Source organism: Melospiza georgiana, chromosome 13 (assembly GCF_028018845.1).
Source record: "Melospiza georgiana isolate bMelGeo1 chromosome 13, bMelGeo1.pri, whole genome shotgun sequence".
NCBI lineage: Eukaryota > Metazoa > Chordata > Aves > Passeriformes > Passerellidae > Melospiza > Melospiza georgiana.
The window spans coordinates 9,021,182-9,047,422 of NC_080442.1; the positions used below are offsets into that span (position 1 = coordinate 9,021,182).

General features: G+C 40.7%; 1 protein-coding gene across 7 annotated transcripts; it reads right to left on the reverse strand.

Annotated features, from left to right (window-relative positions):
• Positions 1-45: 45 nt before the first annotated feature.
• Positions 46-24,656, reverse strand: LOC131088971 (tropomodulin-3-like). Of its 7 annotated transcripts, none has more exons than XR_009115201.1 (11): positions 24,602-24,656; positions 18,255-18,451; positions 16,724-16,880; positions 9,599-9,721; positions 8,929-9,018; positions 8,295-8,425; positions 7,239-7,346; positions 5,673-5,816; positions 5,191-5,335; positions 3,962-4,101; positions 46-3,061 (listed from the first exon to the last, which is right to left on the reverse strand). XR_009115201.1 is itself a non-coding variant. In XM_058033457.1 (11 exons), the coding sequence occupies exons 3-11, from the start codon at positions 18,378-18,380 to the stop codon at positions 4,046-4,048; spliced, it is 1,080 nt and encodes a 359-aa protein (XP_057889440.1). In that variant the 5' UTR covers positions 18,381-18,451; positions 23,606-23,779; positions 24,602-24,633; the 3' UTR covers positions 46-4,045. The 7 variants fall into 7 exon arrangements, 5 of the variants coding, with proteins under 5 accessions (XP_057889440.1, XP_057889444.1, XP_057889439.1 ...); XR_009115202.1 differs by having other exon boundaries at positions 3,810-4,101; XM_058033457.1 differs by adding an exon at positions 23,606-23,779 and having other exon boundaries at positions 46-4,101; positions 24,602-24,633.
• Between the last annotated feature and the right edge of the window lie 1,585 nt (positions 24,657-26,241).

Sequence of the window (26,241 nt, forward strand, 5' to 3'; positions counted from 1 at the left end):
AACTCTGTACAGTACTAAAAACAGCAAACAAACAAAACCCCGAAGCCACAACAAGAATACAGTACTTTAATAATCCAAAAATTAGTAACTGTTTTACAATCTGACAGCATATAGTGCTGATATGCTAAAATACTCAATACCTGCTTCCCCAATGGAAATTTAAATGGAACACTTGCTCGTTTGTAGCTTACAAACGCAGGATTACTCAAGTTGCAGAGAGAGTGAGGCTATTTCTTTAAAATACAAGAGTAAATAGGTAATTGCTCTGAAATATTATGTTTCCATGCTTAGCTTGGAACCAACAGAATCAACATATGCGGTCATTTGATTTCTGCATTAAGCAGGAAAAACAATCAGTAAGAAAACAGAAAACAGTATCTCTTTCAGAAAAAGCCCTTGTGTTTATGGTAACTGGCTACCACAGTAATGCCCTCCCTGCACTCACAATCAGTGAAATCATACACAGGATCTCACTCGATGGCATTACATCAGTGCTCACTTTGTTTCTTGAGACTGTTGAAGATTCCCGGCTACAGACTGAATTTCTTCATTTATTCCAAAAAGGATACACACTGCAGGGCACAAAAGTGATTGCTGTTTACTGTTCCATGCACCACACCAAGGGTCTTGCAACAATGTGGATAATTAGACCCTTCTGATTGAAAAAATTTGTTTTCCATGCCCAGCCTGTCAGGTATCTGTCCGGAAAGTCACAAGCAGTCAAATTTTTAGTTGTTGTCTACGGAGTTAAACCATTTAACTATCATTTGTGACAGGAAAATTGAGAGCTGAAACTTAAATGGCTCTGGCTTTGATTGGAATATAAATAATTAAACAGCCAAACTTGATTAAGTAAAAGCAGGAAAGGGATTTGGGCTATTATTTCCATAATCCAGCCTTTCAGTTTTCTCCTTCATTTTCAATTAGGAGATAACTGCCTAATCTTTTTAGGTAGTGATATAACAACTCATCATAGAATTCCAATACATGAACAGATTCTGTGAATATGCAGCCCTTCAACAAATGAAGGAAGACATTACAGCCTGTTTTTTGACACAAAATGATAATGGTGCCTAGCAAATCAAAAGTAAAGTGCAGCTTTAGGCAACTCAGCACATGAGATGCTTTGGCCATCTTTGTACAGCAGTGTCTGTCTGTAACAATACACTTAACTTCTGATTGTATGCATATTGTATTAGAACTATTTCAAAGTTTATTTCAAAATCTAAAAAGTTCTTGAAAAGCCCAAACCAAAAGAAGCCCTTTTTGTTATTCACCAGAACACTTCAGGTGTTGTTGTGAGGTTACAGTAAATGTAGTCTTTGGTTTTAACTGAACTAATTCCACCTTGGTTTTCAGAGCACATTATTTATTTGTAATTCTAATAAAACACTTATCTAGAAGTAGGGGGAAAAAAAGTTCTTCCATGAGTATAAACCAGTTATATACATCCTCACTGAAGGCACTATAGTTCAAAATTCTCTGTACAGTTGCAGTAAAACCTCCAGAATAAAGTCTGTCTTTAAAGATCCAAACCAAGACTTGCAGCAAATTACAGTGTGGGCACAGTGTCAGAGACTTGCTCTGTTTTTACAGTATATACAACCTGATGCAAAATTCTCAGTCCAATGTTTTCTATACATAAATGCTCACCACATTATGCTCTTTGGATGAAAACAGTTGTCAGTTGAATTCTCTGTTGCTATAAATACAGCCAAGCAGTCCTGTAGAACATTTTTGTGAACTCAAAGCAAACTAGCACAAGACAGTCCAAACAGACCTACACCCCAAAGTTTCTAGATTTGCATATTTCAAGTGTACTGTGATTATGTACAGAAGTTGAAGTGATTCTTGTTGCCTTATTAGTTTGCTTACAGAACTTTAAACACTTCAACAATGACTACGCCCTAGAGATTTGACACAACATATTGGTTTGGTTTTGCATGTCTTAGGTAGTGTTTCAACATCAAGACAGATATAGAATGGAAAAACCATTTCTTAAAAGTGTTACTTCATTATTGAAAACTGTTGGATTTGTATGAAGTACAAATAGCTTAATGTAATGTAACTTAGGCCAGTGGTCTTACAGTTAAGGCTGCTTTTCCTGTATAGTTATGCAGAATTTTAAATATGAATGTCCACTACTTCTAGAGAAATTGATACTTATGAATGCAGATAACAATTTTTAAACAAAGAATATAAACTAAATAATGCTGATGAACACATGAAATCAGTCTAAAAATGTTTTCAGTTTAGATACAGAGCAAGATACAGTTATGGGACCTTTAGAAAAAGACTTTAAGGATTTAGATGTAACAGAAAAATTGTCATTTTGCAAGACTCCAGAATTTTTTCCTTGTTTTCCAAGGCTTCCATTTTTCTATTAGTCCCTCTAATTCCTTGGGAGAAGTCCTTAGCCAATGTATTTTTGTTTGGCTTGAAAGGATGTCTTTGAACTTGATTACAGTATCAAGAACAAATAAAAAACAAACTAGTAGAATTACAAATAACATTGCTGTAAAAGATTTCTCTTCAGTGCAGATGAACAAAGCTGAACAGCTCTACACGAGTGCAGCTGCTGGGTGAAGAATCCCTTTTCTCTAGAGCATTGTTGTCAGGAATATACACAACACACCCTTCCTGGTAAATACACACCCCCAGATTTTCTTAAAACATTTCAGCTGGGTCAGTATCTGCCCAATCATCTTAAAAGTCCCATTCTTTGACTACATACAATTATACCATTGATTTGCAATTACATTTTTAGTAGAAAGCACAGCCAAAGTCTTGAAATACAAAAAAAGTTCTTAAAAAAAACCCCATCAAAACCTATGGTACAGAGACTGGCACAGTTGCTGTGTCTCCATCCATCCCAAAACTGTGCTGCATACCAGCAGGTGATTCTATTCTTTGCTTTAAAAGGAAGGGGGTTTCCAGTCTTTTCCCTTCTAACCAGGTCAGTGTAGTCCAAGGCTGCTGAAGCCCACGGCGCTGCCCGTGCTGACTCCACAGTTCTGGCAGCAGCTTTGCTAATTGTCCCCTTCAACCCTTCTCTTCCGAACTGCAGCAGGGAGACAAGAAAGAGAAGGTTTGCTATGTTAGCATTTTAACTGGCTTTTGTGTTTCTGTAACATGAACAGTTACTTTGTCACATGAAGTACCATAAATTAAGTTAGCTAACACTTAGCATTAGACAGCAATTTAAGCAAATAAGCAGAGCTTATTGCCTTATTCACAAACAGTTGCAAATATTTCCAAGGAAGGACTTGTGGGAAACATTAATCATCTTATGTCTGATAAGCAGATTTAGCCAGGATTCTTTTTTTTACAGTTTTTGCAGTTTTTAGAGGTGAATTTAATTTACATGGCTTCAAAAGAAACACTACAAAAGCTTCACGCTATAGCTAACACAATTTATACACACAGATATTACAATCAACAGCCTAACACCTTCCATTTATTAATAGAAACAATCAATTCTCAGAAAATGCAAGAGCAACAAATATTTGTGATTAAAATAACTAAAAGCTCACTTTATTAAGATATGAGACTATGCACTATTGATTGAATGACTGGAGTTTTCCTCAATATTATTATTTTTGATGTTTTCACACTATCAAATTATGTTCTCCTTTTCTGTGCAGACAAAGCAAATGGCACTAAAGGTCTTATAGGACACATAAAGCACAAAATGCAAAGGACATCTCAATTTTGTTTAAAAAAGTGAAGCAAGCACATCTATACAAGAAGAAAGTGAATGTGCTCTTAAATTCACTCAATGGAAACTAGGTGGCAAAAGTTATTCATACCTGCTTTCATCAAACTGCAAGAACAGATGAAATGAATTTCCAGCCCTAGACTTCTCCAATCATGCAGTTAAAAGTACACAAAGAACAGAGAAGTGATACAACACAGTGTGAGCAAGGAAAAAGACATAGACTTTTTTTTAGAAGGAACATACAAAGAGAGAAATGAGAGACTTCAAACATCTTGGTTTCAGTGCTCAATACCCAAGTGGGTACTCAGAGTAACCTTCTCTGTAGCTTCAGGGCTGGACAGATGAAAAGGTATTTGCAGAAACTTTTACTCGCATACTCCAGACTAAGAAAGCAAAGGAAAAAAGGCAAGATATCAATAGAAGCATAGATTTTGAACAGTCAAACACTAATAAGAGAACTAGGGAGAGAGGAAACCTCAGAAAGCTGTGAGACACCTGAAGCATTATGATAAAAAACCCAACTGGTTAAGAATCTATTTTGAGAAACAGATATGCAGTGTCTGAGTGCCTTTCTTATCTCTCTGTGCTCTATTCTAGTTACTCATCCATATCTTTTAGAGCTGTTCTCCACTTTAACCTTTATTCAGAGTGGAATCAGATCTTTAAACCAAATTCCAATTTCCTGTGTCATTCCCTCTAATATATTCCTTAATTACCGCTACTACTACTAAACTGCCTGGTCCCTTTTCACACTGATGAGAGGTCACCACAAAGCATCTAAACCAAAAAGATTTAATTAAATAGAATTTTAAAATGAAGTTCCACTTGAATAGATGGACATTATTTTGTAGCTGAGTGCCTCAAGTATTTGACATTATTATACAAATTATTTCCGTTCATGTGCTATGTTATTAACCACTTTTCTGCTGATCCATTTAATTAGGATTCTACCTGATGAGCTCCAACAAACCTGACTGCAGCAAATAAAGATGCCACTGCTATCAGCTACTTGTGCATGAACAGAACCACCAAGGGAGAGATTACCCAGTCCCAGCCTCTGTACATGACAGTATGTTTAATTTCCTTGCTCAAGCAATCCCAGTGACATTTGGATTCTGGCACTGAACACGGCATCCTACACTGTTAGTTTCAAGTACTGATTTTAAAGAGGAAATTAATCTTCTCTGGATACAACTGAGGGATCAAAACTCTTGTTTTCACTCCCTTCGCCACAACTCACATGAAATTTGAATGCTCTTGTTCTAGACTATGCAAAAAATTCTCCCCTCATGAACACCCTGCAACAAAACAGAAAACATCAAGCAGCAACAAAAAAGTAGGAGTAAAGCACAGGAGAAACCTGAAACAGATCTACTAATCTTGTGCTATCCTGGTTTTGTCAAGAGAGAAGGGGAATAAGCCCTTTAAAGCCTGTGCCCCACCCCCAGTCAATTAATGATGACAGGTCTTACCCAAATCATTGTTTTTTGTGATAGCTGCAGCTGCCCTGGCTCGAGGCCCCTGTTGTGTGAAATGGTATCCAAACTTGAGGATCTTGTTGTTTTCTTCAAGCATCTTGGCAATTTCTACTTCTGCAGCTGTGCCCAGCTGCTGCCTCTGTTAAAATAAAAGGTACACAAAGACAACAGAGCTTAGGTGTGTTCATCTTGAAAGAGATCCAAATACTTGCCCCATATCAGTCAATAAACACTTGGCTTCATTCTAGTTAATCAGATAGGGAGAAGGTCCTAAAATATATTTGTACATTTTAAAGCACAAGGAAGGACAGAAATCAACCTCAGCTGGATGCTTCTGACAGTCTTAAGGACAATTGTTGATGGTGTTAAGATAATTAAACATAAAATATTTGAAATGTTTATCACAGGCTGTCTTGTAAAAACATTCAATTAGGATTGGCTGGGTTTAGCTATGGTATCACCACCACCTCACTTACCTGATTATCAATTTTGATCTCTGTCAACGTTTCATTGTCTTTCAGTGCATCAACCAATGCCAGAATTCCAACTCCAGTGATGAAGTTTGATTCTATGTTCAAACTTTTTAATTTTGTGTTTCGTCTCAGCATATCTGCAAGAGCCTTTGAATATAAGAAAGCATCATTAAACTTTTGAATTTTGCTGCAGTACCTCATAGGACACAGCAATAACCACTTCCACTAACTAGTTCCATGGAACCAGCAAGTTCAGAGATGCAAGGTGTAACTTTGCAAGCTTTCACTTACTGAGACTGAGATGACTCTTTAGCCAGGCATTATCTACATTCCCTTCTTAAGTAGCATTCAGTCAAGAGAAGGCCTGTCTTTCTCTTGTTACAAACTAAAAAGCTACACAGAATATAAATGGTCTGAAATTAGCATATTGGACCAGTTCCATTTTGTAACACACAAATGAGCAATGCAGGCTGCTAAGCAAAGGCCAAAGAAAGGGCATTAGTCAACTGAGAGGAGAATTAGATATGGTTAATTTGTAAACAGGAGATCTGACTTTCAAAGTGCTTTTGTCTACAGATTTGGTAGGAAAAGGTAAAATTCAAAGCTCTAAGTACAGTAGCAGCATGTAGCTAAAGGCACTTTTATACCTGATGTTATTTCTGAGAAAGGAAGAAAACAGGAATGGCTAAGCGCTGAGTTTACTGGCAGAAAAACTCTGAATTTTTTTTCTACCAAGTCACAATACAAAAAATGCAACAAAACCACACCTGAGGAAGGAGGCCTTTATGGATTTTTATTACATGTTTTAGTCCTGCTGAAAAGAAACTTTTTAATTGATCCAAACCCAAAGCTTTCAAATGCTCATTTGTTCATTTAATGGGAGTCTTTCAAAATAGTTGTTTTTTTCTAACTTGAATTTAAAACAAGTGCAAAGGACTGTCCTGGCAAAATAATTAATTTTGTTTTCTTACCTGTTTATTTGTAATTAAATAAGGTACTGCTTTAATTCAACATAGAAAAAACCAACCTGACAATAAATTATATTTAAGTTTCAAGCTAGATACTTCGACTAATATTATGCTTTTTATACCAATATTTTAAGCCAATCTTTGGTAGCAGGGAGATAGAGAAACAAGTATTTTTACAAATTAAACTAAAACTCTAGTTAGTTGAAAAATTTTATGGGTGTTTTTAAGTCCTGAAATGTGCTTCCTGCAAATTAATTTTGAATGAACTATTGGCTACTGGAATGAACAACAGGAACTAAACAATTAGGAGAGAAGGAAAAAAAGGAAGAAGGTTAGCAAAATGAAAAATCAGGGAAAGGGACTGGAATAAAGAATTCTCCCTCACACATCTCAAGCATTGCTGCATATTAAGTTACTAGTAATCATTTACCAACTTAGATACAACAAAGGTTTGTTAAAGAAAACGTAATTTACAGTGTAGCAGAATGGAAACATTTTCATCCCTGATCATTTAAACTGGATTAAATTCAATCCCTTACCATTGCCTTTCCATCCTACCTTCCCTTGCACCCCACTTAAAGCCATTATTGAGAGTACTTACAACAGCAACAGGATCATTGCTTCGGGTGGCTGCCAGGCTGAAATTCTTCACATGTGTGTTGGTTTCTAAGGCTTTTGCAAATTCTTTCAGCGTTGGAATTGGTATGTTCTTGAATTAAAAACAGCATTTCACTCTCTTGAGACACAGAAGTTTATCCCCTCCCCCCAACTTCTCCCACTATCTTATTCTCTTTACAGCAAAATTCCCCACAATTTTAACTACCATGGTCTCCAGCAGCCTCACAGTGAAGACCTACCCTAAGATGCAATGGCTGCAGGAGTCACCAATTCTATAAAGCAATCATTTATACAGAATAGTAGCAACCAAGCTTAAAAGGAATAATTTTAAAGAACTAATTAGGGTAGCAAATATCTCAGTTTATTGTATCAAACTTTGATCTGTTGCCTTTTTAAGCAGTTACTCTGGCTAGCATGTACCTGTTACACAGTACTCTTAAACCATGGGTTTTATTTCCCCAATTTAGTAAGGGGAACAAGCAGCCCTGGTTGCTGGCAAGGCTGTCTCTGGTGTCTGCACTGCAAGTCAGGGGTGCTGCAGTTCTGGTTTCTTTCAAGCAAATATACAAAAGCTTGTCATGTGTAAAAACACAACTGTGTTTTTACATATGACTTTGGAGCAGAAGCCGCCCTAACTTCCACCAGCCCTTTTGTACAAGAATCAGAAGGATTAAAGGCACAAATATCCCTTTACTTGCAATAGAAACTGAGGGCACATTGCTTCATCAAGGACAAAGGATTCAGCAAAGTAGTTAACTCCATGATAATGAGCTGCTGGAGCTGCTGCCAGCTTGGCAGCTACAGAAATCTGGGCTGGCAGTGAGAAAGTCTAAGACTTTTTAAATACACATTTGGCAAGAGAAACCAAGATGGCTTATTGGTTTAGCTGCAGATTCTGAGCTTATACACACTGCAACATTCAGCAGAAAGATTGCTGTACTTAGAATAAGCCTATCATGCTCTCTTAGACAGTTTTGCAGCTAAAAGTGTCTTCTACTGATAAAAACCAGCATATTTACTGCAGCCTTCATGTAATTACCTTAATGTTATTTAGATTAACTTCAACAAGACGAGAATCATTATCTTTAATCCTTTGCAGTGTCTCCTCCACATTTGTAGGATTTGGTGGTTCATCAAAAACAGGCAACATTTTTTCACCTTTTACTATATCTGAAAAGTAAGGCATTTAAATGTAATCAACTGGCTGCACACATTCATTGTGAATAAATTATACACATACTAAATATTTCCTGTATTTAAAGATCATTTCATCAGAATTTACATCTCTCCCCCACCAAAAAAGCATACCATCCTCTCCTGACCATATTTTTATCAAGTTCAATTCTTTTCAATATCAAAAGTCCTCACAGCCTTTCTGCTTTTTTTTTTTCCAGAAAGCACATAGGAGTTGAATTACAAACACAAATATAAAACCTGAGAATCAGCACACACAATGCATGCTTATGCCTATTTTGTCACCAAAAAATGACTTAAATGCAGAGGACACTGTAGTGTATGTATATTTCAACTCTTGCCAGAACTCAATTAGCAATGTTATGGGCATACACATTTCCAGACTAAGGCTGGACAGTCTAAAAGAATGTTGGTGAATGCTATAGGAACTGTGTGCAGTACAGAGAATTGATTTTTCTAGCACTTGTGTACACACTTACTTGAGAAGCTGTCTTTGTCAATCCCATTACTGCTTCCTACTACATCACAGAACTGATTGTTTGTTATCAAGTTGGACATTCCCAGTATTGCTGAAAAAGGAAAAAAAAAAAAGGAAAAACCAGTTTTTACTGTTCCTAATTCAGCTCAGATGCAGGGTTCTTTTAAATAACAAAACCTGACGTTTGTACAATACTTATCAGTACAAAAAGCCATTCAATATCTTAATTATTTGAAAAAAGTAGAAAAAATAATTAGAGACGTTTTAGTTAATTTTCACATCTTAGAAAGTTCTGACTTCACCAGTTTCACCAACATTAAAAAGTGCAGCTCAATCACAAAAATGAAGCTTTAGGAATACAGGCACATACAAACACATTGTTATACACAAGAAAAAGCAGATACATACACATCAAAAACCAGCCAGTCTGAGGAATGGACTTAAAGGTTTTGAGTTTAAACATCAGGAATCTTTTGCAGGCCAAAATAATTAACTTCCTCACAAATGATCACAAACCAACAAAGTGAAACACTTCAAGCAAACTGGCAAACAACATAATGTAGCTTCTATCACAACTACAACATCCTGTAGATCAATACACCATCACATTAATTATAGATCTTCCTTCTCTAAATATGCGCCAGCCCATCCATCCTTCAAAAAATCCTCACCTGCAAGGTCACCCAGTTCTGTGTCTGTGGCACTGGTCAGGGCTTCCTCCAGTTCTGGATCAAGAGAGAATTTTTCTTCTGTGAAAGACTGCACAGGCTTTTGCTTGGGGATAAATATTTTCCCTGGAGTAAACAAAATGGAAAGTCTGATGTTACTTTGTATTATATCACTACTTATGTTTCAAATACTATGTTCTTAAAGAATATATATTACATTTAGTGAACACCAGGAGAACCACAGACAACATAAATGGCTCTTCTGCTATTACAAGTCAGAGATGAGGAAAGAGTATAAACAAGAATAAATTTCCAGGAGTCTGGATCATTATTCCAACCTTATTTGCTTCTCTTAAGGATTAGACAGTAACATCAAGACCTGGATTGTACATTTTGAACAGTCTAGAAGGACTGTAAGAAATATTTAGTATCAGCAGAGAAAGCTGAGTTTCCTCTCAAGGGAAAAAGGGTGCCAGGCAGAACTGTAATGGGAATGTGTCAGAGAGAGAATATCACAGAGTTATCTGAGATCACACACCTGACTATTCACTGCAGTTTTTAAACTATACACAAAATTTCTGATTTCAGATGTTAACCCAAGTTCTGAAGCAAAAAACCAAAGCTGAGTGAGAAAGCCATGGTTTGTGAACAGCCCAAAACATGGTACCAGATTTCTCTGCCAGTGACACTGTTTTCTAAAATGATACTTAGAAAGGTCATCAAAACTCAATGGCAAAAGAACCAGGAGTAACATTACATTCTGCACCAGCCTTTAGGTTATTGCAGGCAGGTATTGGGAAAACTTATTTTAGAACACATGAATTAGGTAGAGGTCTGTGTAGTTACCATAATTCCTGCATGCACCTTTAGGGTAGGAAATCAGAATATGAGAAAGTCTTTCTAACAGTTCAGCTGTGAATGGTTTAGAACTGGTCCTTCAGAACAAAGAAGTCTTCCACTGGGTAAGAGCCAGGACAGGCAAGGGGTGCTTAGGTTCAGGACAAATTAACATAGCAAACAAAAGTTCTTTTACTGATGCATTTGAGAGAAATCGTTCCCACCTATACAACTGTGAATCAAATCTTAAGAGCTATTTAAAGTTCAAGTTTTTCAAACTTTCCAAGTTGCCTGAGCTATCCACAGAAAGAGCAATGGAAAAGGAGTTCCAGCTCCCTTTTGTTATTTCCTGGGTAGGAAGTGGTGTTGATAATCACCCTATGAAGTCTCAGTCCTAATTCAGTAGCCCACCCTCTGCCATATCCATAGCTATAAAAAGTATTTCCACAGAGGAATTATTGCTGTCCCAATGTCCCAGTTACAGTGCTAGTAGGTGGAGTTTAGCATCACTAAACCCAAAATCATGTATTCCATATCTTCTCTAGATTACAGCAGTTTGTGGCCATTTCCTTTTAAAGGAAGTGAATGCATTCCCACTGGCACAGATTACAGAGAGGCACATCAGGTTTTTCTCTGACAACACAGTCTGATGACCAAGAGCTGTTGCTAGCAACACGGTATCTTTGTTCCTGGGTTGCTATCTCTTTGGAAACTTGTATAAATGGTCATTATCCATATTTAGAAGCAGAAAACAAACCTCCTTACATAACTGTACTGATTCCAAACAGTAGTTAAGTGCAGCTGACATTCATTACCTCAGATTTGATGGACAGTGCAAAAGAAATTGTTGGTGATTCAGGATTAAAAGAAAACCTTCATAAATTGATTCAGGATTAAAAGCAAACCTTCAGAAATTACACATTTCTTCTTCATAAATTGAATGCTTATGTAGCAATTGTTTCAGGTTGTTTTGATATAAATGATGCAATGCATTTCTATCATTTTATTTTACCAGCATCACCTACTGGGGAGAGATTAACCTTTAACTTAAACTGTAGTTTATAGAAGAGAATGTTTGACAAGCCTTCACCAATCCATGAAGCACTCTGAGGAGCACACACATGATCTAAAGCCTTTCAGCAGCTATGTTTGTGTTATTTTCCCTCAGTAATACGGGCTAGTAAAAATGTGAGGATTTTGGAGTACAAGGAAGGAGGACAGTGGGATTCGAGCACCTGAGCTTTAGTTCAGCCATCCTATTTGCAGCATCAGTGCTGCAGGAAGAGACCAGGAAAAAGAAATTAACCTCAATTAAAAGCAACTTGACAAAAATGTATTTTAATCTGATTCAGCCTTCTGTCTAATTCATCCCACAGTGCTCACAAAAAGAGAACTACTTTTCCTGATGTTGCTGTTCAGTAATTCTTAAATTCATAGGTTAGAAATGTCTGGTTCAAATATTTGCTTCCTAAGAGTAATAAAAACTTATCCATACATGCCTTTCTTTAGAAAACCTAAAGAGAGTGAGAAGTATAATCAGTTTTTACTAAAGAAAAAATGTTAAAAGCCACTGCCCTCCAGAAATGTTCACTGCAGCCAACTCCAGTCACATGAGCTGGGTCAGGAGCAGTTTTGGTTATAAAGCAAGTCACACCCTTGTGTACATAATTTCTCATTCACTGGCTTCTTTTCGTCCTAGAACAGAAATCAGAGTTTTACAATGTACATACAAAAGCAGATCCTTCCCCCACTCCCTTCTAGCAATGAACTTACTTCCAGAAGGGTAAGACCCCTGTGTCCCTGGGGACAGTGATCTCACTCCAGGCCTGCTGCCAATACAGTTCAGCAAGTCCCTTCCCCCCTCCTAATGCAAGCTTTAAATAAAACCAAAACCCACTACACATCTGTGCAGCTTGCCTGGCCCTCAAGTGGAACATTTCCAAATAGCAGGGTTTTTATTATATGAAGGAACATGACAGCTCCCTTACAGCCAGCCAGGATAATGCAAAGATGAAGCAAGACAACATGAAGAGGCAAATTTCAGGGACGTTCACATCATTTTTGTAATACATACAGGCAGGTGTTCCATGTCTTTCAGCTTCATGCTGGATGATGCACATGCAAGATTAAGTCAGAGGCCTCCTCTGCTGCAGAATGAACTTTCAGTTCAAGTTCCACCCAGCTGCACTGCTCTAAAGGCAGGAACACTGGATGGTGTTTATGGAAGTGCCCTGGACACTTCCCACACAGAAGCACAGGATTTAAGGTGGGACTCAGTACCTTGCAGAAATCAGGTCTGTTCAGTGGGGCCATGCACTGCACATTGCTGGTACTATTCTCACACACCCCACACTAACAGGCAGCCACACCTAGCACAGCAGAAGAAAGTCTAAATTCCACTTTTAGGGTACTCCATTTGGGAAAACAAATCAAGTGCTACCTGAGAACATCTGAATACAAGCTTTTCTCACCACTGACTTCATGAAGAGAAGTGAGCAACATCTGATGCATTCCTTACATCTTGTGTTCCTTTAACTTTGCTTAGTTCAGAAATTTATCTAATCCACACTTCATCAATCTCCACTTCTTACCGTGTAACAAATTTAGGTTTATCAATTCCCTTGTAAGCACAATTTCATACTAATGTTTCTAATTCAACTTACAAGTGAGTTCCTCAATGTCCTAGTGCAGAAGCAGAGCTGTTATCTGCTATCTGATCTGATTACAGGCCACAGAGCAATAAATAAGAAAACTGTTTTACATTAAAGCTGGAGTATCACATGTTATTTTCTTCTAGTGCTCTTGTATGGAGAATATCAATTTGACAAGCTGCTTCTGCAAATATCCTACAGGATATTAGCTTCACTTCACAACATGTAACACACTTCCTTTAAAGACTTTAAAATGATTGAATGGCAAACAGATAACACAGCATCCCAAATCCTGCTGCAACAGAAGGCAATGGTGATCTGGAGCAACAACTGAGCAGGGTGCCAACAGAAGAGCTTTAGTTTCAGTAGTAGTTTCAGCTACAGTTTCACTGTTTTCTGAGTGACAGAGAAGGGGAAAAACCAAACCAAACCAAGCCTAAAGCAGAGGTTACATGAACTGCAAATCTAGATAGAACAAACACACCCCTGCAGGAATGCAAAGGGAAGAGAGAGCCACAATTAGAAGAGTGCAAAGGCTGGAAATGCAAAGCTTTGCTTACACAGCACTTAGCTCATGCCTTGCACTATACAGCACAAAGTGCATTACTATCTCAGATATGTCTTTATCTCAGCAGCAATAATTGTCTTCTTCTGCTGTTCCAGGAGGAGGAGCATTGTTCAGAGTCAGTCAGATGAGTGGAACACACTTGAGGGCAACAGCCTTCAGTGCTGAGGCCTTGCTTTACTGCTTGGATGAGAGCTCCTTCTCCTTGCAGTATACCCTGGAAAATCTTTAGGACATACTTCCATACACACATTGAGACAAAGCTAGTTCTGTTACAATATTACCACACTGATCTCATTAATCTCTTGAACAATGGTTTACTGTATGGTTCAACACTTAATTGGAACAGAATGTGACTTAAATCATTAAAATCATTTTTTAAAACAAAGTAAGTTTTTAAGGATGCTTTTAGAAACAAAATCAAGGCACTGGGAAAATGGAATACAGTACAATTTAGGGATAAAACATTGCATTTCTTTAGCATTGTTCATTTCACCACAGCAGGACACTTTACATTATTTCTCATCTTCCACATGCCATAGCACAAAATAAAAGAGGTTCCAAAGACCTGGAGCAATTACATCATCTATCACTGAAAGAGTAGCAACACTATTTTAATAATATGTTACCCCAAAATTAGGTACTTGGGGCGTCTGGAAGAGAGTCTTTTCCTTCACACTCTAGTAGGAAAACAAGGTTACCAGAATCAGTAGCAAGACAGGATATTTAAAATTAATCTAGGGTAAGCTTCTTTGATAAATCTGCAGACCAAATCACCATGCAGGACATCAGTTCTACTAAAATAGAAAAAGGAAAGAGAAGGGTAGCTTTTTCCTCTTTTTGCTCCATGAAATGAAAAATTGGAACAAGTTAGAGCAAGGAGATGAGCCAGGGACACAGAAATATTTTAGCAAATTCTGACCCAACAAATGGCACCAAAAAAAACCAGCTGCAGCTTCAATCAATCTCTCTCCTCCCAATACCTCTGGAACTAAGGTTATATTTGTCACATTTCTCCTAAATTAACAGGAGAATCAAGCAGGATTTTCACCTACCCTTCTTCCACAATTTGTTATTGTTTCTTCATAACATGTATTTCTAGATGAAATGAAAAATTATAACCCAGTTTACTTGTCTGTTGGTCTGTTTTAATGTTAACAAAAACCACATTAGGATACAAGCCCTCTATAACAAAAAACATCCTACTCAAGTATTAATTACACTGTATGGCCTTTCCAAGTTCTCCATCTAGATCAATATCATAATTTCTTGATTTAAATGATTAAATTATTTACAATTGCCATTTTTGTGCAAAATGGCAACAAATGCAACAGCAAGTCAAATTTGCACCATAATACTTTCATGAGGGGAAAAGAAAAGGTTATCCCTCACTACTCCAACATGAGCTTGACCTTCTTGCCTCCTGCCCACTCAACAGAGCATCAATTTGGATACTAAACATTTGTTTTAATGAATGTTTAGTTTTAATGAAAGTAATCTACATTTCACTTTTGTATTATTTTCTCTTCTCCTACAGCACTCAAATAAATGACAGAAGTTACTAAATAGCAACTTTTTTTTACGAGATACAGGAAATTTTACTACACTGATATGACTCATTGCAACAAGCAGACAGACCATTTAGTAATACTTTATTACATAAAGGAAATGACATTTGATCTTTCTTAACCAAGCTCTGCATTACAGCTGGACCCTTCTGTTTCTCTGCAAGATTCTCACAGATTTTATCTACCCAAGCAAATACTTTTATGTGTGCATGTAGACGTAAGCTGACTTTAGAGAGCCATCCATGTGAAAGGAGCACTAGCAGTCAGCAGAAAATGCAGTGTTAGAGCACATCCTCCTTGCCCAGCTCACTCACAGGATTCAAGGATTCCCCAATCACCTGTGAGCCCCAAATATACTGAACTCAGTCACACTTAGCCATCAGTCTGTCTCCAACACAGCCTGGCAGATGTGTCAGGAGAGCAGCAGGAGCCAGGCACAGCAGAACACAACATGAACAGGTCCCTGGCAGCAGGGGTGCCACCAAGGCCCTGCTGCTGTGGGTGCCTCTGCCTTCTACAGTGAATACATTGCACTGTCCTGCACTTGCTTACTCCTGCAGGTTCAGTCACCAAACTCCCCTTCTGCTGTCAGCAAAGAGTGCCACAGTTATCTCTCAACACAAAGGGAGCTCAGCTACACAATAAAGTAAAAAATGCTCTGTGAAGGAAGTCCCTCATACATGGTGCAGCACACTGTAAAGTCACTATCTCTCTATTACTTCAAGAAAAAAGGGAGGCATCAGCATTGTCAGGTACAGCTATCTGGCACAGGAAGAGAAAATGCATTTTCTCAAACAAAATTTTCACCAAACAGACCCCACAATCATATACACAAACTCAGTGGATGAATGAAGACTCAATTCTGAAATAAGCAATGATTCACACCAGAGAATTAAGCAGAATTAAAGGGTTTCAAACCCTTAAGAAAAGACCACAAACCACTGCCAGATTTCAAAACTTGTAATGTTAACTATATAATTAGTCAGGAGTAACTATGCAATCTTATTAAACCCTTTAGTAAGGATGCTAGAAAAACACCATGACTGCATACACCACTTGTATGGCCTTGTCAGTCTACATCATCTTCAAACATTACTGTCTACCACATCATTCAATTTCTCTAAACCAACACAGGGTTATAAAGGTTGCTGCCTGTATTCAACACAAGGCATAAGCCACAGGCACCATGACAGCATTTGTCATTATTGACATAAATCAGAGTTAGCTCTTACTTTGGAGGATATCATGCCCATCAGAACTTCACAATCTATGATAAAATCTCTGAGTCTTACTTCCTTCCTGTGCTACACACAAAGAGCACACCAGCCCCAGCAGCACAAATGCCTGAACAGGAAACCTCCTGGCCCTGCACAGCAGCAGCCATTGGAAATGCTCTGAGTTAGAAGCATTACAGCTCCCAGTGCTTCAACCAAATTCGTTCACAGTAGTTCTGGCTCCTCCACTTCAGAGATTTCACAAGCGCTCACATGGGAAGGGGTGCTGTTACCTTTCTTTTCCCTTGTGAAAGGCACATAGTCCTCCCTGTCCTTGTACTCCAGGGCCTGCTTCTCCAGGTACGCCAGGAGCCGCTCCCTGTCGAAGGGAGCCGAGGCCTTCTTGGCAGTCTGGTCCTTCTGCCGGAAGCCTGCGGGCAGCAGCGCATTCTGCAAAACAAACGCAGCACAGCTCACAAAGTCTGCCTGAGCACCTGCTCAGCTTCATTTCCCACTTCCTCCTCACTCCCTGCAAGGTTCAGCCCTGATACATCATCTTTTGTAGGCAATCTTTGATCTCCCTGCCGACTTCCTTTTTTTGGGGCAGGGAAGGACACAAGGTAATCCAGACGTGGAGAATATAATGAAAATACAGCACACTGTGCTCTCAGTAGGATAGGAGCAATTCTTTAAGTGCAATAGCTCCCAGCATTCAATTTACCAGTTACTTTGCATTTCTTTCCTAGAATCAGCACTGTTTAAATGAGCACTACTAAATAAAACTCAGCTATTTACATTTTAGACATTCAGCAAGAGACTATTTCCTCTGTCACTTACATCCATGTGATTTTAAGTCTTTAAGACAACTGACTCCACTATTATTTTAACACAGTATTCCTGGTTTTGACCTGACTCAAGGTGGGATGTTTCTTTGATAATATCAACATATTTCAACAAAGAGAAAAAAAAAAGGATATTAGTACAGAATGACCAGAATGTATAGGAATTCTGCCATGAAACACAACCAGTCCCTTCTGCCAGTTCTCCTCTGTTAAAACATCCATAAAGTCAAAGGCATTTAACATATCAGTAACACCTTGCAGTGCAACAAAACATAATCATGTTCATGATCATAATATTCTGAACTGATCCCTGCACATCAAGATTAAACTAATCCTGGTTTTATTACAGCAAAACCAGAGAACCATGAGGGGAGAACACAAGTCTTGAAGTCTTAAACTAGCTCCACTATCTGTAGAGGACAACTCAGCACTTTGTAGCAGAAAGCTGTAATATTCTTTTTTCAGTATCCCATGCTGACATAATCATTCAGGAGCTTAGCAATTACTTGTCTTCTCTTCACAAAGTCAGCATGAGGACAGGAATAGATGTAAGCTACCAGATACAGGACCAGGACTCATTAGAAGAAGTTGGCACCCTCCTACTCCCATCAAGCTCCACAGCAGAAATAATAAAACAAACATGGATGCAAAAGGGCTGTTTACCAGACAGCACTAGAAACAGGAAAGTTAAACAGGCCTTTCTAAATAAACTTTCTTCTCAAGAACATGAACAACAGCAATTCTTATTTATAAATCAATCCCGGAAAGCTCCTCCCAGCTATCCCTTCTTATGTTCTCCTTGGCTGCAGTTGTGTCCACCTTGCAAACAGGAAATAAGCACTATATACACATATATATCTGTGAGATCATCAGCAGGCTATGAAAAACTCTGTATAAATTATATTGTACAAAGCCTCAATTTATTTTAGACTAGTAATGGAACAAATGAAAAAAAATAAAACTTCTCTTGGCTAATGCCTACCTCGGGGTCAAGATCATCCAAAACAGTTTCCAGTTGTTTCAGCTCTTCTTCCGAAAGCTTGCCAAGAATTTCATCCTCATCGAGATCTTTGTACTTGTCCAAGTCCTTTCGAAATGGGAGTGTCATGACTTGGGCAGTGGCAAGTTGCTCAAGCACTTCAAAACCAAGTCTTAATTCCTATCCAGATCTATGACAAACTGAAAAAGAAATAAGCAGAATTAAGGTAAATACCCCAACTACAAAGCATCTTCGGCCTCCATGTACATCTGTGAAAGGAAAGCTTTGTCACCCAGCGCTGGTACTGTTACTCAACAGCTGACAAGGAGCACCTGGAAGCTGTGCTTCTTCACTGATGAGAATCCTGTCCCACCATGCCTTTGTCCATCAGTACTCAAACCATATCTAACTAAGCTATATCTATTTTCAAATCAAACTCAATACCTAATCCTCTTGACAAGAACACCAAAGCCATAATTCCCACAGAGCAGGGCAGGAGAGAGGAGATCCTACCATTTATGAGTCCAGTTTAACATCTTCATTTTTTACACATAATGAAGCCAAAAGAAGAGTTAAGATGCTCCACATTTATTGTTGCTACAGCAGTTCAAGGGCACTTCAGGATAACTTCCTATAAACAAGGTAATTGGTTATTACTGACTCATACCCTTGCATATTACCTACAGAGGAAACAAAGGAAGTTTGCCTCCAAGTTAATTATAGCACTACCATTGAAACAACATTCTGTTCTGTCCAAGGAAAATTACAATAGCTTGATGAAAAGCATAGGAAGCACAGCTTCTAAGTGGCAGCACTCCAGCCAATCCTATGACCATAAAAAAATGAAATTAAAAACAATTTTTTGAAAAAATTAAAAATAAAGAATAAGCTGGTCGCTAAATGTTATATTTAGAGGAAACCAGAGTCCTTCAAAATGTACAATCTCTATAGCACTTCTCAAAGACAAGGAGAGGGCAGGGAACATCTTTTCTAACCTCCCACAATTTTTGATGGAAAAAACAGTTAATCCCATCAGTGTTCTAGCTGACAAGTTGTTTCCTCTCATTTTTCTGAAACAAGTTCTAGGACTCTCCTTTTGTTCAGCCAAATTCTTGCTTGAAGCTGACCACACAGACAAAGAAAAGGTAATTGTGATGAGTCCCTGTGAATAAGCCAGAGAGTCCATAAGGTGTTTGGGAAGCAAAAGCTAAATGTATACATTCCTGTTCATTAGTTTCCTTAAATCCTTTTTTTGGCTCTACAGAAATACTCAACACAGGCCAGGCACACAGTAAAAATATTTTTTTCTCCAGTAGCCCCTATCCAAGGACAGATGCCACACCATAAATACAAGTGCACTGCTTCAAATCCACACTTACACTGTCCTTCAAAACCAGATCAATTTAGTCCCTGCCTCTTAAGCAGCAGGAAAAGGCAGGCTGTATATACATACATGCTATACCAGGGAATCCTTCACACAGGATTCCTCCACCTCAGCTGTTTACATCCAGAAAGGTCTCCCTGGCTGCCACAGTTACATATGGTGACATTTTAATTCAGAGACACTGAACAGACCTGAGCACACAGAGCTTCATCCACACCATTCTGTCAAGTGTACCTGTAAAATTAACCTGGTTTTAACAATTGCCTTTGCAAGAACAGTGAATTTCCAGGTCCTATCAACACGTACACCTGAATGAGGAATATATTCAGCTACTTTCAGGATGTCTGCTTTTAAGAAAGTATTGCTTTTAAGAAACAAACAGAAGAGCTTTATTGTGAACTACAGTTGACACTGATAGGACCAAAGCTGACCTTTGCAAGGATCTCTCAAACATAAGGAGAAATTCTGCTTTTTGTGGTAAATTACATCAAAAGAACTGTGGTTTCCTCTGAACTAAACCAAACCATGGTGGAAGAGCCCAGACCTTTTGCAAGAGGCTACAGAGCTAGGGCCATCCAAGTCATTGGCTGCAGAAAATGCAGAGAGTAGCACACCTATGTTTTCCTAAGTTCCAAAAGTAATTAAAGGAGTGACTCTGTGGCCCAGAGAGCCACCTCCTACAGTTTTCATAGTCTGGCAGTATTTGTTTCTCCAGGTGCAAGCAGCTGATGGACAATTAGCTGATGCCACACAATCTGCATGTGAACTTCTCATTCCTGGAGCCTTAATGTTCTGCCCTTCCTTACAGTTCAAGCCATTACACAGGATCACAGGAGAAAAACATTTCCTGCAGCTCATTACACATTGCTCTTTGTGACCAGGCTGCCCTGCACCAAGACACTGCTATTTACCACATTTCTGCATGTCCATTTGCATTCAAATATTAAAAGGTGCAGTTTTAACAGGTAATTATAAGGAGCAGAATGGTTAGTAAGCTGCAGAATTATGCTGCCCTTACTCTGAAAGAGACTTGCACTGCATAACCATACATTATCTTCATCAACATCATCTGTTTTTCCTCTTCATTAATTGCCACAAAATGCTGTCATCCAGAATTAATTACATTTTACTTACTGCATTGGGATATTTTGTATTGGAAAACTACTCATGCTTTGTAATACATTCATTAATTTTCAGGTCACAGCCCTTAGTCTCACTTGTTTGTATACAACCAAAGAAGCCAAGGCAACTCTTCAGGTACAGCGTTCACACACACAAACGCACCCAAAAGTGAAAAATAAAGCAGCAGACCAAAAAACCACAGTTTCTGTAACTGAGGCTTCACTTCAGCAAGAAGAGAATCATCCCATGTGGCCTGGCAAATACAAATTTAAATATTTTTGGACATATTTTCTAATACCTATCAGGGATATTTTTTTTAAATATGAAAACACCCTTAATGTGAGACACCTTTAAGTTGTATGATGGCAGCACTGGTGAGCACACTGAGATTGCTTGGCAACGACTCTCAAACATCCCCTACAAAAGCAAACACACCATTTACAACACTTGCATACAACATGCTAAAAATCAGGTTTTAAAACATAGTGTAAGGAATTCTCACTACCTAAAAAGGGCATAAAGGCCAGCTAAAGCCCTAATCTAATCAAACAAGCCTTTCACCTCCCATTAAACACACTTAGTGCTCTATTTGCTTTCCATCACTTGCTGTAGCAGTTCAGCATAGAGACACATGCATAACAAAATACAGGCTTTTAGAAGGAGCAGTTACTTGGCCTGTGAATATTTGTGGCACATTTTACATATACATACACACATATATATAGATGTGTATATGTGTGTTCTTAATGCAAAATCATGGGAAAAACTGTAACCATCAATTCTGGCTTTGCAAATATTTTGCCCTTTTTTCATGAGCACAGCTAGTTTACTTTCAAGTATCCTTCTTAGCTTTACCATGAAAACATTGCATAAAAGTCCAAAGAGTTAATATTCTTTCTCAGATATATAACTGTAACATGAAGTTCTTAACACCAGCAACTTCACAGTCACATTTAGAGAAACTGAAAGAAAGCCATCACTTCTAGTCCATCAAATGTCAATTCCCTGTTTGTTAAGCAGAAGAGAAGCTGAAAATCAGAAAGGAAGAAATTCTGCTGGACATCACAGAGAAAAAAAATCTTGCCATTATCCCAGGCCTGGGAAATCAATGAAGAACTAAAGAAATGAGAAAACAGCAGTAACTTTGTGTCAGTGTAGATGCCATTACCTGAATAATCACTTGAAAGACTGTCAAACAACTTTCACACATTTCTTATGCACAAGTCAAAATATTTTTTCTCCCTTCCTCTCTGAAAGTATATTTTTAAAAACCAGAAGATTCTAAAAACAGCAAGCTTCCAATTATCTTTCAAAAACTCCACCCCTTACCCCCCCTGAAATTTCTGTTTTATTCAAAAACATAATTTCCTGGGAGGCAAACAGGAGAAACTCTTTAGATATAACTTGCCCACAGGAAACAACAGTGTTGTTAAAGTTCACTCCAAATGGCTTCCGTGACTTGGATTTGAAAATAGAAGCAACATCATGAAAAACAAACTGAGCTGGGTTTGGCCAGCACAGTCAGAGCTCACTTTAATCTCATTTGTTCCTCATGAGCCTCCTTCCCCCAGCCTCTGGGTGACCCCAGCAGAGCAGGGGGCTCTGGAGCAGGGGGTGTGCAGGGCTGTCAGCATTCCTGCACCACGCAGGGCCCCAGACCCTCCCAGCTGCTTGGAGCAGCCAAAGCCAAGCATTTCCCCAGGGAACCCCTGTGATGGCAACAATTCTATTTTCCAGTGTGCAAGATTGTACAGAACTCTTTATGAAGAATGTACTGCACTTGAAAGAGCTATCTTTACTTACTAAAGCAAGGAGAAAAATGAGTAAATATAAATATTACCATCATCCCAGCAGGTTCCTTGGGATATTTTTGTAATGCTTCATAAGTCTTCCTAGCAGAAAGCTTTTAGAAACCCACCAGAGGCTTCCAAAGCCCCAGGCTGGGGTAGGGCAAAGGATCAGGGCTGTCCTGCCCCGGGAAGGAGCAGAGATCCCCCAGCCCAGGGCTCATGGAGCCAGCAGGTGGCAGCTCGCCTTTGCCCACACTTCTCCTCAGGGTAAACTGTGTTTTCCAGGTGGGAACACACAACTATTCTGGGCTATTTTCCTAGAAAAGCAAGCCCAAGGCTTCATTCTGTTCAAAGAGACAATTCACTGAGCTTTATACATGGCAAACTGAGCTTCTCTAATTTCACATTTGTCCAGACAGTGACCCAGGGAGTGGAGGGGGACAGGCAGCTACTGCAGAGTAACTACACACACCATGCAGATGCTTCCATAGTGAAGGAAATCTGAACACATCTGTGTTTCCAGTTCCTGCAAGCTCCTCCTCTGTATCAGAGGGCACCTGCAACCAAAGCCCACTTTGCTCTTTTATAAATCCTGTGTACAATAACACAGAATTGGGACACAGCTCTCCTGCTGCTCTGAGTGATGGCAAAGCTGCCAAGCTGGCATTGTCCCATAAAAACTTACTCCTATGTGCCTGTTCCTGAATGCATTGCAGGGCTAAACAGACATACCCAGGGGTATGTCTAAACAGACAACAGCAGGGTGACAGGGCCAGGAGCCCCAAAGCCAGTGCTTGGCAAGCTGCACAGGGCATGGAAGTGGCAGCAGCTCAGCACACCCATGGCACTTCCAGGCACGCTCACCAAACTTGCTGCAGGGCAGGTGTTACAATCCCAAATAAATACAAGGCTCAGATAAGATAAAAATCCCAGGTGCCCCAAAAAGTTCCTCAGTGACAAATCGCCACTCCAGCTGCCCATTCTCCCTCCCAACATGCAGAAAGCCACTGACTGGCCAGGATGAGGGATGTTTAGGCATAACTTTTCCCAGAAAATACCTGGATGTTCTTCAATAGAAACCTGCTGCCCATTAATATACAGTATCTGCTCCTGGAGGAATTGCCTGCTGGTGTCTTAGTCAAAAAGAAACTTCAGAAGCAAGCTACCTGAACGTTAATTGAAACATTCAGTTATCTTTTATCCATTGCAGGAAAGTGGCAAAACTTACAAGCCTGGAACAGAACAACAGAAGAAATTTAATTCATTTCCATTCTATTACTTCAGGAAAACTTCTGAGTACAAGTCAATTTCAGGTCCTCTCTTACATCACTGGCTGCTTTCAATCTCTCCACACCTGACACCGTAGCCAAACTTTAGTTATGAGGATTGATCCAGCACATTGCAGCAAACTTTAAGTACACGGCAACCTCGCTAGAACATCGCTTATTTCAACACGACCCGCAGAGCGCCGGGCTCTCAGAGCAGGGCCCCGAAAGCCCCGAGCAGCTCCCGGGACAAGCCCCGGGCAGGGCCGCACGGGAGGCTCCGGGAGCGCCGGCCCGGTGTCGGTGCACGGTCGCACCCCGCCCCGGAAAGGCATCCATCCCTCCGCCACCGACCGCGGGGAGAGCCGTGGAAACACACGCAGCAAACTGAAAGCATTACGGGCACCAGCTCTACAGGAGAAGTTTCCCCACTCTCCGTTTTCGGGCTGCCCAGCAGAGCGGGGCGCTGGCTGAACACCCAGCCCAGCCCCGCAGCTCCCCCGGCCCCTCAGCCCCGCGCCCACCGCCGGGCAGGCCCCGCTGTCGGGCCCGCCGCCGCCCCGGCCGGACCCCCCCGCTCCCCAGCACCGGCGGGGCTCCGGGCCCCGTGAGCCGCCGGGGTCCGGCCGGGCGGGCTCAACCCAGCCCCGTCTTCCTGCTCCCACCGGGCTCCCGCCGCGGCGGGCGGAGGGCTCTGCCCGCCCGAGCCCAGCCCAGCCCAGCCCGGCCCGGCTCCACCCGGCACCCCCGTCCCGTCCCGTCCCGTCCCGCCGCAGCCGCTCCCCTCACCCCGCCGGCCGCCGCTCCCCGCTCGCCCAGCCCGACCAGCAGCGCCGCGCCTGCGCCCCGCGCACGCCGGGAGCCGCCGAGCCGCCCGCGCCTGCGCCTGCGCGCGAGTGAGGGCGGGGCTCCTGGGAGCGGCGGGGCCTGCGCGGGGCCGGTCCCGGTCCCGATACCGGTCCCGATACCGGTCCAGGTGCCTGTCCGGGTACCCGCCGGGCCATGGAGGTGCTCAAGGGCAGGTTGGACGGGCTGTGCAAGGTGCCCCTGTCCGGCAGGGCGCTGGGTCGAGGTGATCTGCGGGGTCCCTTGTGAGGCAGCCCGTGCCCCTGGGCTGTGTGGCGGCCCCTCCGCAGGGCGCACCACCCGTGTGCAGCCCCCCGCGGGGCAAAGCGCCGGGGCCGCCCCGCCCGTGGGACCCTTCTCGGCCCTCCGCGGCCTTGCAGATCTCTTGTAGCTTCTGTCTGCCTTTGGCCCCTTCAGGATCCTCTTCTCCTCTGCCCACACCTTGTTTCATCTGTTGAAACGTGCAGCTTCCCCTGTGCGCTGTCAGGCAGGGCACCGCGCAGAGGCCTGCAGGGCCCCGTCACCCCCTGACCCGCAAAGGGAGCACTGACGGGGACGCGGCGGCTGCTCCTGGCGAGCTCCGGGCCAGAGCTCCTTCTGCTGGCACGGGGCAGGTGGGATCCAAGCACCAAGGTGCCCAATGTGCTTAATCATCAGGATTTTGAGGATGTTTCAGCTACCTGCTAAGCACCACCTGTTAGTAAACAATATTCTGGATGCAATTTTTTAAAGGTTTATAATGTGACTAGAAGACTTGGACAGTGGAAGTTCCACTGGTGCTGAAACAATGCACATGCAGAACAAGAGCAGATGCAGCACGGAGCTACTCACTGCTGGTCACAGAGCTGAGCACAGCAGGAAAAAAAGCCTCCAACATAATCCTAAACTGATTAAAACATACTGTACTTACTCTCCACAGTGCTGATGTGGTAAAAATGACGACTATTCATTCAAAGTATGTGGCTTGAGACAGAAATGTCTTCCTGCCTAGGGAATTCACATGGCCATGCCTTGCACCTTTCAGCCTGTTCCTGTTCCAGTGGCATAGCTGCCAGCTGGGCCCCAGACTCCAAACACCATCTGTTCTGTGTCTCACCTTCCACACCCACAAAATGAAAGTTGTGGTTCGGTTGGATATCTGCTGCAAATTAACTGGGACAGATAAGATATTTATTATTAGTGTTGCTACCATAGCAAATGCAGTGTCTAAATTGAAATGCATTTATTCAGGATTTATTGTGCTAAGGATGTAGAATGGTTCACAGGAAGCAAGTCTGGATGAAATAACAGAGGACTTGACAACATTGTTATTTAATGATTTACCCTACCTCACCTTATAAAACAATCCAAGAAAATCCTATTACCTATCAAATCAATGCAACTAAAAATTTCCAATCCAAATATAGTTGGGGATTGACCAGTTGAAATGCTGCTGGCCAACATTTTAAGGCTTGAACTATCAAGATCTTACAAATGGAGGCTGCTAACATAGATTGGTTTTCTTTCAAGGGCATTTCAGTAGTATCTCCCCAATTCAGTAATTTTACATTTGGGCAAGAGTAAATTATTTTCTCTACCCTAGG